Source organism: Schistocerca piceifrons, chromosome 4, assembly GCF_021461385.2.
Source record: "Schistocerca piceifrons isolate TAMUIC-IGC-003096 chromosome 4, iqSchPice1.1, whole genome shotgun sequence".
Classification (NCBI taxonomy): Eukaryota; Metazoa; Arthropoda; class Insecta; order Orthoptera; family Acrididae; genus Schistocerca; species Schistocerca piceifrons.
Window position 1 is genome coordinate 145,862,316 of NC_060141.1, and position 20,386 is coordinate 145,882,701.

A 20,386-nucleotide genomic window follows, 5' to 3' on the forward strand; every position below is an offset into this window, starting at 1 on the left:
AGGTTGTCCATCCACTGTGTCGATAAAGTGTTTTATGACTGACCACTTAGTTTGTCTTTTTTTTGCTCTGGATTTGAAAGCATCCAGAAATTGATACAGAATAGCCAACAATCAATGACACTGGTCCTTTGTCAGGCCAGATCCTAATCACAGTTTGAGAGTAGCTTCTTCCTCTGCATTGTCTGCAGTCATAGTGAAAAATGATTCTTCATGAATGACAGTAAGCTGCGCTTCCTGGACTGGTTCTGCTATCTTTATTACATGTACCTTTAGGGATGAGTCACAGCTGCCCATGACAGTTAGTGATGCAAAGTTCTCCTAGACCATCTAAAATGCTTATGATTGTTGCTGCCATGTAGCTCCGTTTTGTGAGTCTCAGTAGCTTTTTGCAATCAACAAAACAAGCTTCACAGTTCATCTGAGCATCTCGATTGATGAGTGGAACTCGTCTCGTTGACAAAAAAAACAGCATCTTCAGTGGCAAACAATTAACAACTGCCCTGAACAATCTCTTTTGTGTGTGCTTGTTGTAATAGCTTCACTAATCCAGAGCTCTGGTCTTCCACATCCTATGACTGCTTGTGAAGGCTACAGGAAGTCCCATCTGTGACTAATGCTATAATTACATTCTGCTAAAATGACAGATTTGATTATGTCATCAGTTGTTGTTCTTACAATATGTATTCCTGTCAGCTGGATGGATTTCCCATTTTCAGCTTTCAGCACAATCGCTTTCATATAATGGAATGTAGTCTTCGTTAGGTGATGATGATAAGCATTCGACATTACAGAAAAGGAAGCCGCCTGAGTACATTAGCATTTGGATAGGTTGGCACTTGATGACGGCTTCAGTGAGATTTCCTAACATCGTTGTGGCTGTTGTCTACGGAGGATTTTCATTTGTGGTGGCCTCATCTCCAAAGATGGTTACCTTGCTTAGTTATTTGGAATTCAGTGGCTAGGCGAGTGACTGACACTGCTATACAGTGACAGGGAATGGCTACAGTGTGTTGGGGAGCAACCCCATCCAGTGTATGGCAGTCAGCTTTGTCCAACAGGTGGACTACAGTTTTCTGCACTTGACTAGCATGAATAGAATTGTTGTGACATCTGATGGTGTAACAGTCATCACAAGCTCTCCTTTTTCTGCAGTAACATATGTTTCCAGGGCGTCCACAGATGAAACACATCAACTTGTTGTCCACTGTCCTCCAAATGCTTTTTCTTCTGTGGGGCATTATACTTCACGGAGGAGTTGGTTGTTCCTGCACTGGCAAGTGCCGGGTTGTCGTGTGATGGCTGCAGAATAAGTCCGAGTGCTCAGAGTCCATTATTTCTGATATGAGGTTAGAGATTGGTGCTAAAGACTGACACAGCTTTTTTTAAACATTCTCTATTACCTTTGGAGGTATGTGATCAAAGTTTGTTGCTGCTAATCTCTTGCTTACTTGATATGACATTTTTGGTTGCCACATAGTGGTGTATATGCCTTCTTTTGCAATGTGGTGTACAAAGAGATGAGGTCATGGTGGTCTTCCACTACGGCCATTGGGAGCACATTCAGCAGTCAGTCATGCCTCTTTGTCCGACTCTTTTCTGTTGTGTTTCCTCAATGTGCTGGCACTATTTGATGAACCCCTATTTTGTTGGGGCATGGTTTATCAGAAGAGCTTGTACATGTCTTCTGTGATTCCTTTAACCAAGTGTGAGATTTTGTCAGATTCTGTTGTATTAGGATTCACATTGTGGCTTAGGTCCAAAACATTCTGTGTGTGAGACTGTGTCATTACCTGTAGACATTTGGTAGTGTTCTTCAGTCATTCTTCCACTAAGTGCACTTGCAGCTGATTATCACACAGATTTTTTCTTCAATTCAGCCTGGAATTTATCTCAGCTATTGAGCTTCTCTTCATTGTTCTTGAATCACTGGTGTGTTGTGCCTTCCAAGTCAAAGTACAGATTTGCTGAACACATTGTGTCATCCCATCTGTTGTATTTGTTGACTCGGTTGAATCCCTTCAGCCATGTTGTTGGGTATTGACAAGTGTCTCCAGAAACCACTGATGGATGCCTGACATGCGACTGACTTACTGTTGCTCCGGATTCCAATGGTCTTGCAAATATACAGGCTGAATGAACGATGCTTGTATTCTGGTTCCTGTCAGTGGAGGTGATGGCTTGTACATTGCCTAATTGGAGCCATGGTGAAGTACATGTTTTGAAGTACCTAGCATCTACACCAAACAATGTCACATCATAACAACAATAAAAGTCCAAATCCAAAAGCAGGTCTGTCAGTGAAGTAAAACACATATCACTTAAACGATGTTTATTACTGACACTAATGTTCAGTCAGAACATAACTGAACTCCTGGGTGGAGAGTGCTGTTATTTTTACAAACTTTAAATATTCTAGAATATATAAATGTAAGAAATTTTGAGAACAAGTGAAAAATGATGATGAAAATACTCATGTTCAGAAAAATGAAACATCTTTAACAACTAGAGATAGGACGCATTTGAACCATGTCAACCTGCGGGTTTAAGGTCAACCTAAATATCGCAGCGCAACACCACCTACCGGTAAAATGTGCCTGCGGCTCTTGTCAGTATAAACTGAAAGTAACAGATCAGTGTGACTTTAGCAGATGTGCTGAATGCCACACAGACATTTGCACAAAATGTACTGTCAAATCTGTGAGTGCGAAAGAGGGTGCATTATTGGCATGTGAGAAAGTGATACATCCATCTGGGAAAATGCTGCTCATGTGGACAAAGTGTTTTGGCAGTGCAACAGATATGTGCAGAATGGTTCACGGAAGGCCATAGACATGGCAAGCTGGGTCAGGTTGCACCACCCAGACCAAGCCCCAAGAAGATTGACACCTCATCCGAATAACATTGTAGGACAGATCTGCATCCTCCTCAGTTCTGGCAAAACAGTGGAACAGCGTATCACATTATACACTATCAAGGCTGACAGTCTATTGCCATTTATTACAGCATGGGTTATGTGCACATTGTCCACTTCTCCAAGTACTTTGACAAATGTGCATAAAAATGCTAGGTGGCAGTGGTGTATGTAACGATATCTCTGGGGACAGGAACGGCATCATATAGTGTTTTCGGATGAATCCAGGTTCTGTTTGTTTGACAATGATGGCCACTCTTTGGTTCACTGCAGACCAGGGGAGCAGCATCACACTGACTGTATGCGCACAAGACATACAGCACGGCTCTTTGCCTTATGGTGTGGGGTTCTGTTAGGTACAACCATAAATCACAGTTGGTACAAGTCCAAGGCACTGTAACTATTGTGACCTATGTGAATGACATCCTGCGACCTGTAGCCACACCCTTTCTGCACAACACACCAGATGCCATTTTTCAGCAAGACAATACCCAACCACATGTAGCTCCATAAAAGTTTGCCTTCTTGGTATCGCAGGATATCAGCTCTTTGTCCTGGCCCACCAGATCACCACACTTTTTGTCAATCAAAAATGTGTGGGACATGATGGAACAGCAGGTACAGCACTGTGACCCAATGCCGACCACCACAGATGAACTTTATAACCAGGTGAATGCAGCACGGCTGACTATACCACAGGATGCCATTCACGCCTTATGGATGCAGTGCCACCATGCAAGGACAAATTATCAGGGCCCATGGCAGACCCTGTGCCTACTAGGCAACAGGACACATGCTGAACTGAGGTGACTGAAATGCTAATTATTTCTGCAGAACATTCTAATGTTCATGTCCTGTGAATATGAACATCCTATCTCTAGTTGTACAAGGTGCTTTGTTTTTTCTGAACATGAGTGTAATTGCAGGTGGTTGGGTTAGATCCTTTCGTGCCCAACAGGACTTAAAAGTCCCATCCACTTTCTAGAGCCATAAAACAGAATAGAGTTCTATTAATGCACTTGTGCCCCTGTCATGGTATTTGCGTATCTTCATTGTAGTGCAGGAAACACTTTGTCTGTGATAGTCTAATATCACTGCCCACAGGGGACAGTAAACGACATACAGTTGTACTTTTGTGTTGTTCATTTCATCTTTAAGAGTTTATGGGCCCTGAAAGGACTTCCTGTGTGTATTTTGAGGTTTTTAATCTGGTTTTGTATTGTTTTAGGTAATGTAAACAGATTTACTATGTTATTTGATTTTAAGTAACGTAGTAAAATGGATATGAGATGTCCCAGTCCCATTAGGCCACAATGTTGCTTTTGTGCACATGCAATTTTCAATGTACATGGCTTTATTTATTTATTTTTCTTTCCTTTTCTTTTCTGCTTATTTATCAGTTACGTTAAATTAACATATTCATTTCTCATGACCATGTGGCTTTTCCCCCTCAGAATTATGAATAGGAGTAGAAACAGAAGTTACAATGCTGACAAAACATTTGAGGAACAAATATTCAGTTGCATATTTTGAAAATTACTTTATGTCCCTTCATTTACTTAAGGTTCTGAAAACATACAACATACTTGATTGTGCGACATTTAGGAGAAAAAGAGAGGGTATGTCTCAAATGACAGATGACACAATTCAAAAGAGATGGCTTTGACCATAGGAGCTCTAATTTTGGTACGTTTGTGTTCAAGTAGAAGGGCAGTAGAATTGTGACACTTGCCTCCAGTTACCAGGAAAATTAAATAACCACTGAGAGTTGAAAGCAAAATGGCGGTACAAGGGAAAATATTCTTTGTCCCACATTATAGATAACAACAAACAAATGCAAGGGATAGATTAGGCGTATCAACTCATGTCATTGTATAGTGTTGATCGTAAGTCACTAAAATGGTGGTGCAGAGGTTTTGGGCCATTATTGATACAGTATTTATCAATGTGTGCGGCAGCACATTAATAATAATAATAATAATAATAATAATAGTAACAACAATAATAATAATAATAATAATAATAAGCAGAAACAGACACATACAAGATGATACCACAAATGCCTGAAGTGATAATTTTGCAACATGAAGTCACCCAAGCAATTAATTCTACTCACAATTGGAAAGCCCCTGGAAATGATAAAATAGCAAATTTCTGGTTAAAGACGTTCACCTCAACACATTCACATCTAACTAAATTATTTAACAGTTACATTGCAGACCCATACACATTCCCTGATACACTTACACACGGAATAACATATCTGAAACCTAAAGATCAAGCAGACACAGCGAACCCAGCTAAATATCGCCCCATAACATGCCTATCAACAATATACAAAATATTAACTTCAGTCATTAAACAGAAATTAATGACACATACAACACAGAACAAAATTATAAATGAAGAACAAAAAGGCTGTTGCAAAGGAGCACGAGGATGCAAAGAGCAACTGATAATAGATGCAGAGGTGAGATATCAAGCTAAAACTAAACAAAGGTCGCTACACTACGCATACATTGATTACCAAAAAGCTTTTGATAGTGTACCCCACTCATGGTTACTACAAATATTGGAAATATACAAAGTAGATCCTAAATTGATACAGTTCCTAAACATAGTAATGAAAAATTGGAAAACCACACTTAATGTCCAAACAAATTCAAATAATATCACATCACAGCCAATACAGATTAAGCGTGGAATATACCAAGGAGACTCATTAAGTCCTTTCTGGTTCTGCCTTGCTCTGAACCCACTATCCAACATGCTAAATAATACAAATTATGGATACAATATTACTGGAACATACCCACACAAAATCACTCATTTGCTATACATGGATGATCTAAAACTACTGGCAGCAACAAATCAACAACTCAACCAATTACTAAAGATAACAGAAGGATTCAGTAATGATATAAGTATGGCTTTTGGAACAGACAAATGTAAGAAAAATAGCATAGTCAAGGGAAAACACACTAAACAAGAAGATTACATATTGGACTGCATAGAAGCGATGGAAAAAACGGGTGCCTATAAATATCTAAGATACAGACAAAAAATAGGAATAGATAATACAAATATTAAAGAAGAACTAAAAGAAAAATATAGACAAAGACTAACAAAAATACTGAAAACAGAATTGACTGCAAGAAACAAGACAAACGCTATAAATACTTATGCCATACCAATATTGACCTACTCATTTGGAGTAGTGAAATGGGGTAACACAGACCTAGAAGCACTCAATACACTTACACGATCACAATGCCACAAATATAGAATACATCACATACATTCAGCAACAGAAAGATTCACATTAAGCAGAACAAATAGAAACAGTAGATCACATCACAAGCGGATGTACAATACTAGCAAATACAGAATACCCCAGAAGACATGACAGTGTCGCAAAAATAATACATCAACAGCTTGCCTTACAACATAAACTTTTAAAACAACACGTTCCTACATACAAGTATACACCACAAAATGTACTGGAGAATGATGAATACAAATTATACTGGAACAGAACCATTATAACAGATAAAACAACGCCACATAACAAACCTGACATCATACTCACCAATAAAAAGAAGAAATTAACACAACTAATCAAAATATCCATACCCAATACAACAAATATACAAAAGAAAACAGGAGAAAAAATTGAAAAATACATCCAACTGGCTGAGGAAGTCAAAGACATGGGGCATCAGGATAAAGTTGACATCATACCAATTATACTATCAACTACAGGAGTCATACCACACAATATCCACCAGTACATCAATGCAATACAGCTACATCCAAACATATATATACAACTACAGAAATCCGTAATTATTGATACATGTTCAATTACCCGAAAGTTCCTAAATGCAATATAACACATACCGTACAGTTAAAAGGAAGTGACGCTTGATCAAGGTCCGCGTCACTCCATTTTTAACCGGACTTAACATCTGAGAAAGTGAAGGAAACAATAATAATAATATATTGTAAGTAATAGGAAATATTAGAATATTGTTCCCCGTCTTTTATGAGAGCCTGGAAACTATTTTTGTGGTGAGCCTTGTCCAGCCCACTGAAAGAAATGTTTCTATTCTCTATTTCCCTATCGGGGTCAGAAACTATGATTATAAATGAAGATTTGGAGTTCTAATTTATAGACATATTTGATGAACTATCACACACACAACATAGTAATATTCCTGATGATAAGACTAATAATAAATCTCTCTATCCTAAACAGCACTATGAACAGTTCAGAGGTGACCTCTACGGTAAGTTCCCATTAAATGGTCTTTCATGGCCTGACTTCTGATAATCAGAATAATTGCTCATCACAAAAGTGGAAAATAACTGTCGCCATTTGCCACACGGATTTGTTAATGTTACAGGTGGCACACTAACAGTCACTTCCTCGAAATCTAAGCACTCCAGGATGGTGTACAGTACTTGCAATTTCACTTCCTATTTTCACGAGTTTAATGCAGTCTGGCTGTGACATTATCCGGGGCAGCGCATAGTCCAGCATATGTCTGTTGCAGACCGTATGGTAGCTGGGTGCAAAGTCAAGTCAAGTCAAGTCAAGTCTTGCCTTTCAGGACAAATTTATATAAGGGGGTAAAGCAAACGCCCAAGGGAATATCTGCTGTTATCCACTCTGTGCCCACGGTAGTAGCCTCTAAACGGCCACTTTCTCAGACACACAATATTTTATAACAATGTCATGATTCAAATTAGAATCTTCATAATTTTTGTATGAATGTAGTTAATTTGGTTAAAATACCAGAAAATTTTTTAGCCCACCTGCATTTAAACTTTGCCGTCCAGAATTTTTAGAACGGAACTGACAATAGAACATGACCTCTGAACTGCAACTTTAAGAGACCTTTTATTTGTTATTATTTACATCCAGGCCTTGAAACTTGTTATAGCTGTACTATTTATTTGGTTTCATCTCATGCTGTAATCAGAACTTTCTAGCATTGATATAACAGATACTTAATCTACTACAGATACTTAATCTACTACAGATACTTAATGTACTACAGATACTTAATGTACTACAGATACTTAATGTACTACAAATAAGGACATTTTTGTTTCAAATTTAGTTTTCACTAAATTATTCGAAAACTATTAGAGGTAGCTCGGTGGGGTCACGTAGTTACTATTTTTATGTTAAACGGAATCTTCATACAAATTTTAATAATTCTATGTCTAATATTTAGTGCCTTCAATTTTTCTTAAAAATGTGGATTCTGACCAAAATATTGCTTTAATCATGTTGAGACTTGTACCAACTAATTCTGACATACATCTGCACATTATGACCAATTTTTGGCTTCCTAACATTATTTTTTTCTTAAAACCATGTATTTAGGGAAAGAGATTTGACAGTTTAAACATTAATATACTAAACCACATGCTGACAAAGTTTGGAAAAGTAACTTTAACTTTTAATTTCATTCTTACATTATGGTGCAATACTTCTGTGCTACACACAGATGCATTGTGGTGACGTGGCGCTATTAGCAGGGAACTGGGCTAAGTTCCAGCACACTCGCTCGCCCTGTGTCTCTCAAATGATACAGCACTTGATTCGCCACTTCACCCCCTATTTATTTTTGTGAAAAAAAATATTTTTGGACAAAATTTAATATTAGAAACAAGGGATGTTGTTATAGCTAGCCTCTTCTAAATGAAATTGATTTTTAGCTAAAATCCTTAACACTGCACTTAAAAAATAACCGTACATATATACATAGAAAATATGATATTATGGAATTTTACAAATCATGTACATAAATTACGTAGAAACATGAAATAAATTTTTCGATAATTAACAAAATTGCTTTTTTTACATAAATTTTTCAGTCTTTACCCGAAAGAGAAATGCACAAAATTTTTCACTTTTCAGTACTTACATATGTAATCACAATAGTAGGCACCAATGTGAGCGTCCATACGACACTGTCACTAAATCATTAGATGTAAGGGGTTGGAAGTCATTTCCCCATAATTTTTTATTACAAAAAGGAAAGCGGATGATTCACTGTAGATCATGTCATCGTCTTTGCTTCTCCACTACAGCTTGTAGGCTGCCTTTCATGAAGCCTCCATGTCCCTGAGAAACAGATAAAATGGCCTAAGCTTCTGTTCTTGACTTACATCGAAGGGCAGATAAAACACATTTTATATTCTGTTCTCCTTTAATAGTTCCAACAGTTGAGAAGTTACCAGAAAGAATTTCTTTTCTCGCCTTTTTTCTAATTTAGTCTCTAAAAATTGTTATTAACTTTTTCAAAATGATTATTGTCAGTATGTTACAACAGAAAAACATGATAATTTACTTCATTATTAAGCCTGACTCACAAACTTTGCAGTTCTCTTTTCTTTTATACATAAACCATAGTTATTACGTACTGAAGGTCAATTCATATTCTTCAGTATTGACATTTTGATCTGGTTTGCAATTTTTTTTATTACTTATGATATTGCTTTACTTAGAAAAATGAGTAACCTTTGTAAGTTTTTCCTTTATTTGCCTCTTATCGTATGGATCAGTATGCTAAAGGAATTATTTGTTTGACAGCAGTTACTTTGCTTTGTAACACACATTATTATAAAGCTGTTTTTATTATAACATATCAATACTTTATTATCTGCATTTCTTAACACATTTGCTTATTTGAATTTTGTTGTCTGTATTATCTGTTAATTGACCATGTGTCTTGAGCCAGATTATGCATTTCTCAAACCTTTTTATGAGAGATGTGAGAATTACACATCAACTTTTCATCTTTTCACCATGTATGTCAGCCTACTGACTCCATTTCTCCTGCTTATCCCTATTTTCATTTATGCATATTTTTTGACGCTTCTTCCTCCATTTTCTCTTCATCAGCCTGCTGACCTCATTATTTCATATATTTTTGATATGATCCTCACACCACTTCCACGTATCTCCTTTAATGTTGAAATGCTTTGGTTTGCCTCTAGATGCACCACTTTACTACTCTTTCTTAGCTTTTGATAACCTTACTCCCAACTGAAAATTATTAATTTATGCAGAGTTTATTGTTCCAGCTATTAGGAATTTCCAGCTTCAATAACTTCACATTAAGAGAAGTGCTCAATTTTGTAGTTACTAACCCTTTTTGTGGATCTTATTTATTATTTATTTACTTTAGCCATCTTTTTTCTACCATTGGTGCTCAATATTTACCCATTGTTATTTTAACCTTTAGAATTTACTCCTGCAAACTACCTGTCACATTCTTCTGTAAGTCAACATTAGGGTATAGTCACTTTCGGGATCATTCTTACTCACTAGGAAGACATTACAAACTAATAGCCTATGTACAACATGAAGACATATATTCCTTACTTACTATGATTGGACAGAAGAATTGAATGAAACTTGAAAGGGAAATAAAGTTTCATCCAACTGGGACTGCACAGTACGCCAAACGGTATATCTGCCAAAGAGTCACAGACTCCCTACAGTAACTAGTCGCTGTCCTGTTTAAATTTCTTCAGATCTACAATATTTCATAGACCTAGTTCTTTCTTACTCTTCAGGTATTCTGCAGTATGCATTTGTATGAGTCTTAATGATTGCCCTTGATAAAAAATGCATAATTTTTTTTTTTGTTTACACTGAAATTTTCTTAGATCTTTCTTTAGTTTAGACCAACACTAGTTCACCAATGCTCAAACTAGTGTGGGAAAGCTTTTGCATTATGCCTTCTTTTTCTGTCCAAGGCTCTTTTATGTATGTTTGCCCTAGCTTGTGCCTTCTTCTCATCTAAAGAGCTCTGAGTTAGGACTGGAAAATCAACCATGCTTGAAATGATGTTATGGGGCTCCAGATTAATCATTAGTTGACAAGGATCAATGCCTGTGGCATCATGTTTAAGATTATTGATGATTTCTTCAAAAATTTTTATACGATTGGCTCAAGTAGAATGCTTCCTGCCACAGTAAGTTCTACACAGTCTGTTTAACTTGCACATGACTCTCTTGCTCATATTAACCCTGTGGAAAATTACGTAGCCCAATTATCTAAGGTACAAGTCAGCAGAATATCCATTAGGTAAAGTTGCAGCAACAAACAATCTTGAACCGCAACCTCACATAAAATGTAAAAAGTATAAAGTCTCCCTGTGCTTGAATAAGAAAACGTAGTGTTTCTGTGTGTGCCATGATATTTCACAATAGTAATCATGTGTCTATAAGTCTTTCATACCTATTTCCTTAAGAGCTACTAAATAATAACCCAATCAGATACAATGATTATGTCCTGATGGGGCTCGGTTGTCTCATGGGACTCGGTTGTGTCACTTGTGTTTTGTACATATTATATATGTATTACAATGCACTACTCTGTTTTTAGTTGTTTTGTAACCTCCCCAAATACCAATTCCTTTGGTACGATTTTTCATAGTTTGGGCACGGAATGGATAAAGTGTCGGACCACAGCCTGGTAACCAAATTTCACTGCAGAAAATACTGCAAAGTGCTGAGGAATCTCCTCAGAAAGGCTAAAACTATGCATTACTCCAAGAGAATAAAAAGCTTTCAGAACAAAATTAAAACTATGATCAGTTGTGAAAGAGTTATCAAGGTATACTACACCTCTCTTATGTGAGAATGAAACTTCACTCTTGCTCCTCTCCATGATTCGTTATGGTTAATTGAAGTTAGGTTCATTATTTAAACGCCAAATCTATTTCATCATGTGTTGATTTTCATTTACTTTTTACTCAATGGTCAGTTCTGTAGACAGTCAGTTTGTTTTCAATGAGACCTTTGTAACCAATTATTGCGAGTCTGCTGGTGGAGGATTTCAAATAGCATACCCTGAAGTCAGCAACATTGAAAGCAGTGCAGTTTTTTCAGATATGTACATAATACTTCGTTGTTTGGGCTCATGGAAGTGAGAATTTAAACAACTTTTTAGAACATGTTTCCTTCGCAGTGGAGGTGGAGAAGAATAGCTGCCTTTTCTTCGTTGCGTCCATTAGAAGGAAGTTTGATGGTACATTCAGACATGCTGTTTGTAGGAAGTCAGTTCTCACTGATTTGTTTCTTAAGGCTGTGATAGTTTTCACCAGCTGTAACTCTTTATCTAGTAGGATGCCACACACACACACAGTAGCAGCAAGAAAGTGCGTGCATGCATGCATGCGTGCACTTTCATAAGGCCACATCATCTCAAAGCCTGAGAGTTTCTCAGCTGAGTTAGCACACATGAAAGTCACCTTTCATCAGTGTGATTATAGTGAAAGACAGACCAGGTGTACATTGTGCTATCAACCAACTGGGAATCAGGTGAGTGATGAAAATAAAAGGTATTACTTAAGCCAGTGGCCTTTTTCTCATACACAGATAGCGTTTCCAACAGGATCATTTGTATAACACGGTGTGAAGTGTGTTCTTTGACCACCATCTTAAGGTTATGGCCCTTTTAGATTGTGTAAAGGATGATCTCAGTTTGCTTGTATAAGACAGATGGGAACCGTAGCTCTTATAGTTATGACATGTGTTCCATAGGTCAGACCATCAGCACTATGGAGGACCAGTGTATTGAGTGTAAGCATCACATGCACTTATGACAACTGAGCAAATCTGCTATTGCAGAGGATTGCCTGGGCACCTATCACCCTATGAAGTATAGAAACAAACAGGTTCTGGCATACATTTTCAACTATTGCGATAGTATTGTTAAGGAAGTACCAGGTGACCTTACAAATGGATAAAGAGGTTCCTGCTTAAATTTTGCTTAGAATCCTGCTCTCTTCTTGTTCAAACAACAGACAGACAGTTAACACTACTTGCTCAACCTTTTAGTAATTAATATTCACTATCGATAACTCCTGATGTTGGCCGTCTTTAGCTGTGTGGTAGTGCTAGATTTTATGGCATATGTGTAAATTATATAGATTCATGACAATAATGAAAATTACTGGATGGAAAAATACATAAATAAGGGGCATGGCAACCACTTACCTGTAGAGGATTGTTACATGACACACACAAACACTTAATAGAAAACGGTTAACACTAGATTTCTAGCTGTAACTCTTTATCTAGTAGGATCACTCACACACACACACACACACACACACACACACACACACACACACACACACACAAGCAGCAATTTTAAAGCTATATGTAAATTGAATGGGATATACACAACGCAAAAGGTAAGTTAACAAGCTGCTTTGTGGCAAGGATAATGTTCGGATTCATCTGCACGAAACAAAAGAAGTAGTACACACTTCAATTTTTAATTCTTGTATCTTAACCTGTTTGTTTTTGTAAGTGGTAGCATTCGGACGTATGCATGGATCCACTATACCAGCACTGTTAAAAAAATGTGTCTCTCAATCGTACATTAAAAGAGTTATAAAAAGTTATTATGAAGGTAAAATTAAATCGTGTGTGTGAGACTCGCATCCCTGCCCATTCATCATTTCGTCCGCCGCCTAGATTGTGCATCAGGAGGTTCAGAGCTGACAAGAAGAATTTGCACAACCAGCAGAGAAGTGATCCTGCTTAGGCTTTGTTACAATCAAGACTACACACAATGGAATTAATGTGAAGCAGTACTTAAAGCAAATTATGAATATTGACCTTGAATGTATTGATATTGTAGGTCTGTTGATATTGGTATCAGTTAAAGTCGCCCAGGATTGTGTACAGATTCTTAAATTAACTTCCAGTTTCTTTCAACTATTCTTTCCAATCATTTTTTTCCAATTACACAGGCCAACGAAAAATTTTTTTTAATAACTTTTTTTACTTTTCTAGCTGATCTTTATAGATTTTTATGAGCTGAATCCAAATCTAGCCTTAGTTTTTTTTGTATCATCCATAGTTTTTGAGCAATATGCTTTTTATCATATAGAATAAAAATCCTATGCTATACGGTAAACGGGAAAATTAATGAAATGCTTTGTTATAACATAAGAATAGTTTTTATTTACAGTAAGCTACTCAAAATAATGATTTGTGTTAATAGAGGGTTTACTTGTTAGCTGGAATTGGTTTGTATTTTCTTTCTCCTTTTTCTTTGAAGCTTCTTGTGTAACTTTTTCTACAACAATTCGCTTGCTGAACTTCTTGGTGAAGTGACCAACAGTAGTCCCCCATCTTGTTGGTGTTCCAGCGGCCTTCGTGAAAATGCTCTCCTTGCTCCTCACTAACATCTCCCATATTGTCCAGGAAATAATCAAGGTGACTGTTCAAAATGTGAACTTTCAGGCTCATTAAACATTGTAGCTATAATAGAAAAACATTCTGGGTCTTTTCTCATGTGCTAAGAACTTTGTAATGACTTACTTGAATGATACCCATGCTTCTTTCTCATGTAAGGTCATTGTGGATTCAAAGTTAACATCAAACATCAATTTTCTAATGTCAGGTCCAACAAAGACGCTTTCTTTTAGTTTAGCTTCTGAAAGGTGTGGAAACTTTTGACAGAGATACTTAAAACATGGTCCATCTTTAGGCAAAGCCTTTACAAACTGTTTATTAGGCCTAACTTTATACGTAGTGATGGTAGGAGTACGTTTTTTGGATCTACTAGCTTTATGCGTAGAATGTTGTTCTCACCAGGTTTTAAAGACTCCCTCACAGGCCAGTTCTTTCTGCACCAGTGTTAATCCCTAGCCCTACTGTCCCATTCACCCAAGAAACATGGACATTTGGTAAAGCCACCTTGCTGACCAAGGATCATGCATGCTACTTTCAGATTGCCACACTGCATCCAACCATGAGCGGAATAGCCTATTTTACTTAGCACTGTTTCCACATTTTCGTAGCTTTCTGTCATATGTATAGAATGTCCAAGGTATAGATGCATACATGTTACCATTGTGTGATAAAACAGCCTTTAAACTAGTTTTGGATGAATCGATAAACAGCCTCCAGTCTTCCTTTTTGTATTCAATACCAAACTCATTCATCAGACCGGGGATGTCTGAGCAGTACACTAAATCACAGTCTTGTTGAAAAAACTTGGAAAATTGCTATTCTCTCTTTCTATACATGTATATACTGGTTCCAACTGCCAATAAGTTCATTTCTTTTAACCTAGAGCCAAGCAATTCAGCTTTTTCTTTCCTTAGCCCAGATCCCTAACCAAATCGTTAAGCTTGGTCTGAGTAAACAATTTGGGCTCTAGACTTTCTGTATTATAGTAGAACTCATCATCACCTGGTTCATCTAAATCAGATTGTACATCAGAAAATACTTCTGTTGGAATAGAATTTAAATCATCTGGTGGTTCAGGACCTGGCAAATCTACACCATGCCCTACTGCTTGGATGGCAGATGGAAGCCTAGGATAGCTTATTACCTTCTTGTTTTTCGAAGTATGACCAGTAAGATCAACACTGCAAAAGTAGCAATCATCAGAATGATTTCTTGGCACCCTCCATATCATAGGAATAACAAATCTAAAGGCTTTTTTCTCCTTTTTGGATCATTTTCTCAGATCTTCAACACACACATAACATACCTTATGCGATGCCCAAGATTTATCTTGATCACCAAGTTTAGATCCAAAGTATCATAGATAAACCTTTTTCACAAAATCAGTAATATTTCTTTGGTGTTTTTAATCACAAATATAACACAAACTGTCAGTGGAGTTTTTACAACCATGATTAGACAGTGTACTGAGCACATGCACAGGAAACGGGAAAGTGACGTTAGGCTGACAGTAAACAAAACACCATCTGTTAACACAAAAATAGCATCGACCTATTTTTTGCCACCAAATGTTTTTCAGCAGTTCTACCAATGTCATCTACATCCATTAACCTCCTTTTTAAATTATTTTAACTATATAAAATCTGTTAAATTCTTTTAAAAACTCGCTTAATTTAATAAATTTACCTGTAAAATGTGAAGAAATGGTTGGTGATATTGTTGGTGATATTGTTGGCCTGTGTTATTCAAGCAGCAGTTATTAGTCAGTGTCCATTATCTCCACACACGTCACTATTCAGAGGTCAGACTTATGTGCATTGTCAGGTCATGAACTTCATGTAAACTGCTATTCAGCTACCTTGGAATTTTAACTATGTTGCCCTTGTACATATATTTCATCATGGGATTTGTTACTGATGGTGTTGTCTTGTTCAGAAGAACTTGCAATAGTGATTCAGGTTGTGGTGCAAGTTGGAACATCCAACAGAAAAAAAATGAGATACTTGGATAACACATGCTTAAATGTTGTAAAGAAAGGTATGCACTATTCAGCAGGTTTCATTTTCCACAGGTTTCCAGCAGAACTGAAAAAAATCAAGTAATAAACCCCAAATATTCAAATCGTAGTTGAAAGGTTTTCTTGTGGAACACTCTCTACATCCACAGAATTTGCCTATGATCTCCATCTAGCATTGCTTGCAGTGTTATCCATTGCATCAGGTGGTGAAGTGTGAGAAGTATTCCTATATGTTTTTTCCTTGTCAAGTGCAGGCTTCCATGCATTGCTAAGTGCATAACAGATGTCTCTATGGAAGATGTTTCAAAAAGTCTAATTTCAACAGCTTCTCTGATCACAGAGTCCTGATAGTTTGAAGCATGAGTAAGTATTCTCATTTGTTCAAACAAAATCTTGTGCTTATATAACAGGCTGTGCTCTGCCACTCCAGATACACCCAAATGGCTGTATTCAGGTGATGTTGATGCTCGACACAGTACCTGAAGACAGTGTTTAGAAAGAACAGGTATTCTATTTGTGACATGATGTTAATACATATTATGTGTAAAAAATTGTTATTAAGAGGAAGAGGAAAACAGAATTAAAAATCAACTGATAAGGAAAATGGAAATGATAGAAATAAGAGGGGGAGGTGGGATGAATTTATGCTGCAATAAAGCTGCCCAAGCCAAAAATTTAGAGATCATGATTGACCTCCTTTGTTGTCCCACTTACATTTTTTCCAGACTATTGTCCTACTCAAGTAAAACTCCATTTATCTTTGCCCCCTTTCTTTTCCTTTCCTCGTGTATTTTTGTGGGTATGTGAATATGGAATGTAGTCGAATTAAGTCGGGTGATGCTGAGGAAATTAGATTAGGAAATGAGACCTTAAAAGTAGTAAAGGAGTTTTGCTATTTGGGGAGCAAATAACATGATGGTCGAAGTAGAGAGGATATAAAATGTAGAATGGCAATGGCAAGGAAAGCGTTTCTGAAGAAGAAAAATTTGTTAACATCGAGTATAGATTTAAATCTCAGGAAGTCGTTTCTGAAAGTATTTGTATGGAGTGTAGCGATGTATGGAAGTGAAACGTGGCCGATAAATAGTTTAGACAAGAAGAGAATAGAAGCTTTTGAAATGTGGTGCTACAGAAGAATGCTGAAGATTAGATTGGTAGATCACATAACTAATGAGGAGGTATTTAATAGAATTGGGGAGAAGAGGAGCTTGTGGCACAACTTGACTAGAAGAAGGGATCGGTTGGTAGGGCATGTTCTGAGACATCGAGGGATCACCAATTTAGTATTGGAGGGCAGGGTGGAGGGTAAAAATTGTAGAGGGAGACCAAGAAATGAATACAGTAAGCAGATTCAGAAGGATGTAGGCTGCAATAGGTACTGGGAGGTGAAGAAGCTTGCACAGGATAGATTAGCATGGAGAGCTGCATCAAACCAGTCTCAGGACTGAAGACCACAAAAACAACATGGTTCTTTTCCTTTTTCATGTTTTCTTGGCTTTTGCTTTGGTTTAAAGTTCTTACCTTTGACCAAACTGTTGATTGCCTGATGGATGGATGGATGGATGGATGGATGGATGGATAGATGTAATTTTTTGTGCCATAGGCCCACAGTGATGAGAACATAAAAATATGAAACATGCAAGAATTTTTTTAAAAAAATACATAATGTGTATTTACAGAGAAACTTACATGCTAGTGTCCTTCCACAGACCATACTTGTAATTGTTCTTCAAGGATGTGGAATAAGTCAGGAATTTCAAACATATTTTGACTCACAAATTAATACAAAACTTATCACAAAAATGTATCTGTTCTAAACACCAATATGGACGGCTGTTTACTTAGTAACTTTCTAATGTGTCAATGACAGTAGAGGACTATTTAAGGCTCTGAATGTGTATTTTGTCATATAAAACAATTTAATTTCTCGGAACCACTTACTTAACACTTACGAAACCTTTTCATTTTTTAATCTCCCACTTTTAATACCACTAGAGAACCAATTTAAAGAAGGCTGTGAAAAAAATGCATCTAATTTTACTCTGAAAACTTTCATTTTAGTTAATCATTTTTTGACAGTATTTTTATTTTTGTTCAATATTTACTGACAAAACAATATTTGTTTTCCTTTTTAGATGTCAATCTAGCAGCACACGTACTACGCTGTGCTTCAACAAATGGTGCTGATTACTTCAAAAATGCATCCAGTGGTCGTTTTAGTGTTCGTATTCCAGTCGAGGCCCCACAAAGTGGAATGGAGTCTTTCATTGTTTGCTATAAATTTACTTGTCTCAACAGCTGCCAGCAGCGCAATGGCAGGCGAGGAATGGGAATTATCTTTACTCTGGAAAATGACGTGTGAGTTACCGTCAATTATAAGAAGTTTTGTTGTTATGCATTCTAGTGTTAGCTGTACCTGTTATTTTGCATTTGTTGGATATCTGTAATTTTAATGTCTAAAACATTTCAGATTGATATGTACTCTCTTTAAAATTATTTCTTCTTTAATTTTTGAGCAAATAACTGTAAATGAAAACTACTAATTTTAAAGATCAAATCACAAGTGATAGAAATTTGCAATAGATCTGAAGTTGCCATGAAATGTTGAGTGTGATGGTAGTGGAATGGGTCTTAATAGAGAAGTTCAGTAATGGATAGCTGGGAAAGAATGACTGGAAGTAAGTGAGAATAAGTTCTGATAGCAACTATCTGACTGTGGCCTATCTCTTACAAAACGAGTTAGCTCTAACCCACCTCTGTGTAGAGAACAGTCATTTAACTTGTGACTTTCCCCCTTGTCGAGAAGAGCCTGCTTCTAGTGCCACTGTAACGGTGTAATGCTGCACAGGGTATAAGTAATGTATCAGCATACTTGCTTTCTATTTTGAGCAGGGTGCCGCCAGTTTGAAGTATCTGTTGTGTTTTTGTGAGGGAACCAACCTTGTACCCAAACTCTTAGGTGTCCACAATGCCATTCTGGATCCACTTTAATGAATCAAATATCAGTATTAAGATATTTTACATAACTTTATCTATTTGATAATCTACTGTATTTTTTATACTTTAAACTATCAGTTATATTACTTAATTTTGCTTTCAATATTTTAGTACCTGCAATTTCCTGACATTAATAACGATTATTTCCAACAAGTACTGGGAATAGATGTTCCTTGGTAGTGGAAACAGTCTTGCAATCAAAGTAAATGCCTTTAAGACTTTGTACTGATTAGTTTTTTCCTGGTATTAATTATGTAAAATTTGATGTTGGTAGGAAAAAGTATATACCCCCTACAACAAATTTCATTATGAATAGATTTAATATGGCATTATGGAATGAAGAAACGAGAACTTTTTATTTTATTTCTAAGTCACCTGTGCCTGAAAATATTCTCTTTGCAAATAACTTGACTGTGAGTGGCATGTTAATGGCAGGTAAAGAGACATCATCCAGTGAGAACTCGGTTATTATACCTATCCCCCCTAACCTACCAGTCAGAGGTGTTGTCTTACACAGAATCTGAAAGTAGGCAGTTGAAACACACTTCACACATTGGCAAGTCTGCTATGTGCTACCCTATATGTCAATGAGAAGCAAGTACGAAAGGATAGAGGTCTGTTAATCATTGGCTGTTCAAACATATAGCAAATGATGGTACACCTTAGAGGAATGGCAGAAAAGTATGGAAAGGTTCACCTTGTACACTCTGTGTGTATGCATGGAGACCTGATTCAACATGTTGAAAAGGTTGTTCGAGCAGCCACTGATGAAAAAAGGTGCAATCAGTTGCAGGTTGTGGTGCACATTGGAACAAGTAATTGTTGTCATCAGGTCTCTTGAGGTCATGCTTCGTACTTGGTCCATTCCAGAGACCACAGTCCTCTGGTTCTGAGCCGAGCAGAAGGTTTGAAGCAGGGACTTCAAAGTGTCTGTGACAAGCTAGGCTATTACTTCCTGGATGTATACCTTTGGAGTGAGAATTTTAAGATCCCGCTAAGTGGATCAACAGGACACAACACATCGGGAGCTGCTAACCGGGTGGCTGACTGTGTATGGAGTGTGCACAAGGTTTTTTTAAACTTAGGTAACTCCCATAAGTTCCAGGTAATGATAAATGTAGGAAACACCAAAGTATTAGTGGAAGACCCAAAGAAACTGCCCTCACAAATGAAATGATTAAAATTCTGGTGATCAACAGCCAAAGCATTTACAACAAAGTCTT

General features: G+C 37.0%; 1 protein-coding gene across 7 annotated transcripts in view; it reads left to right on the forward strand.

Annotated features, from left to right (window-relative positions):
• Window positions 1–20,386, forward strand: part of LOC124795403 (cellular tumor antigen p53-like) — a 145,763-nt gene that overhangs the window by 86,595 nt on the left and 38,782 nt on the right. For all 7 annotated transcript variants that reach the window (XM_047259423.1, XM_047259420.1, XM_047259418.1 and 4 more), the window contains exon 6: window positions 18,302–18,524. In XM_047259423.1, coding sequence (XP_047115379.1) covers window positions 18,302–18,524 — 223 coding nt within the window. The remainder of the gene's footprint in view (window positions 1–18,301; window positions 18,525–20,386) is intronic.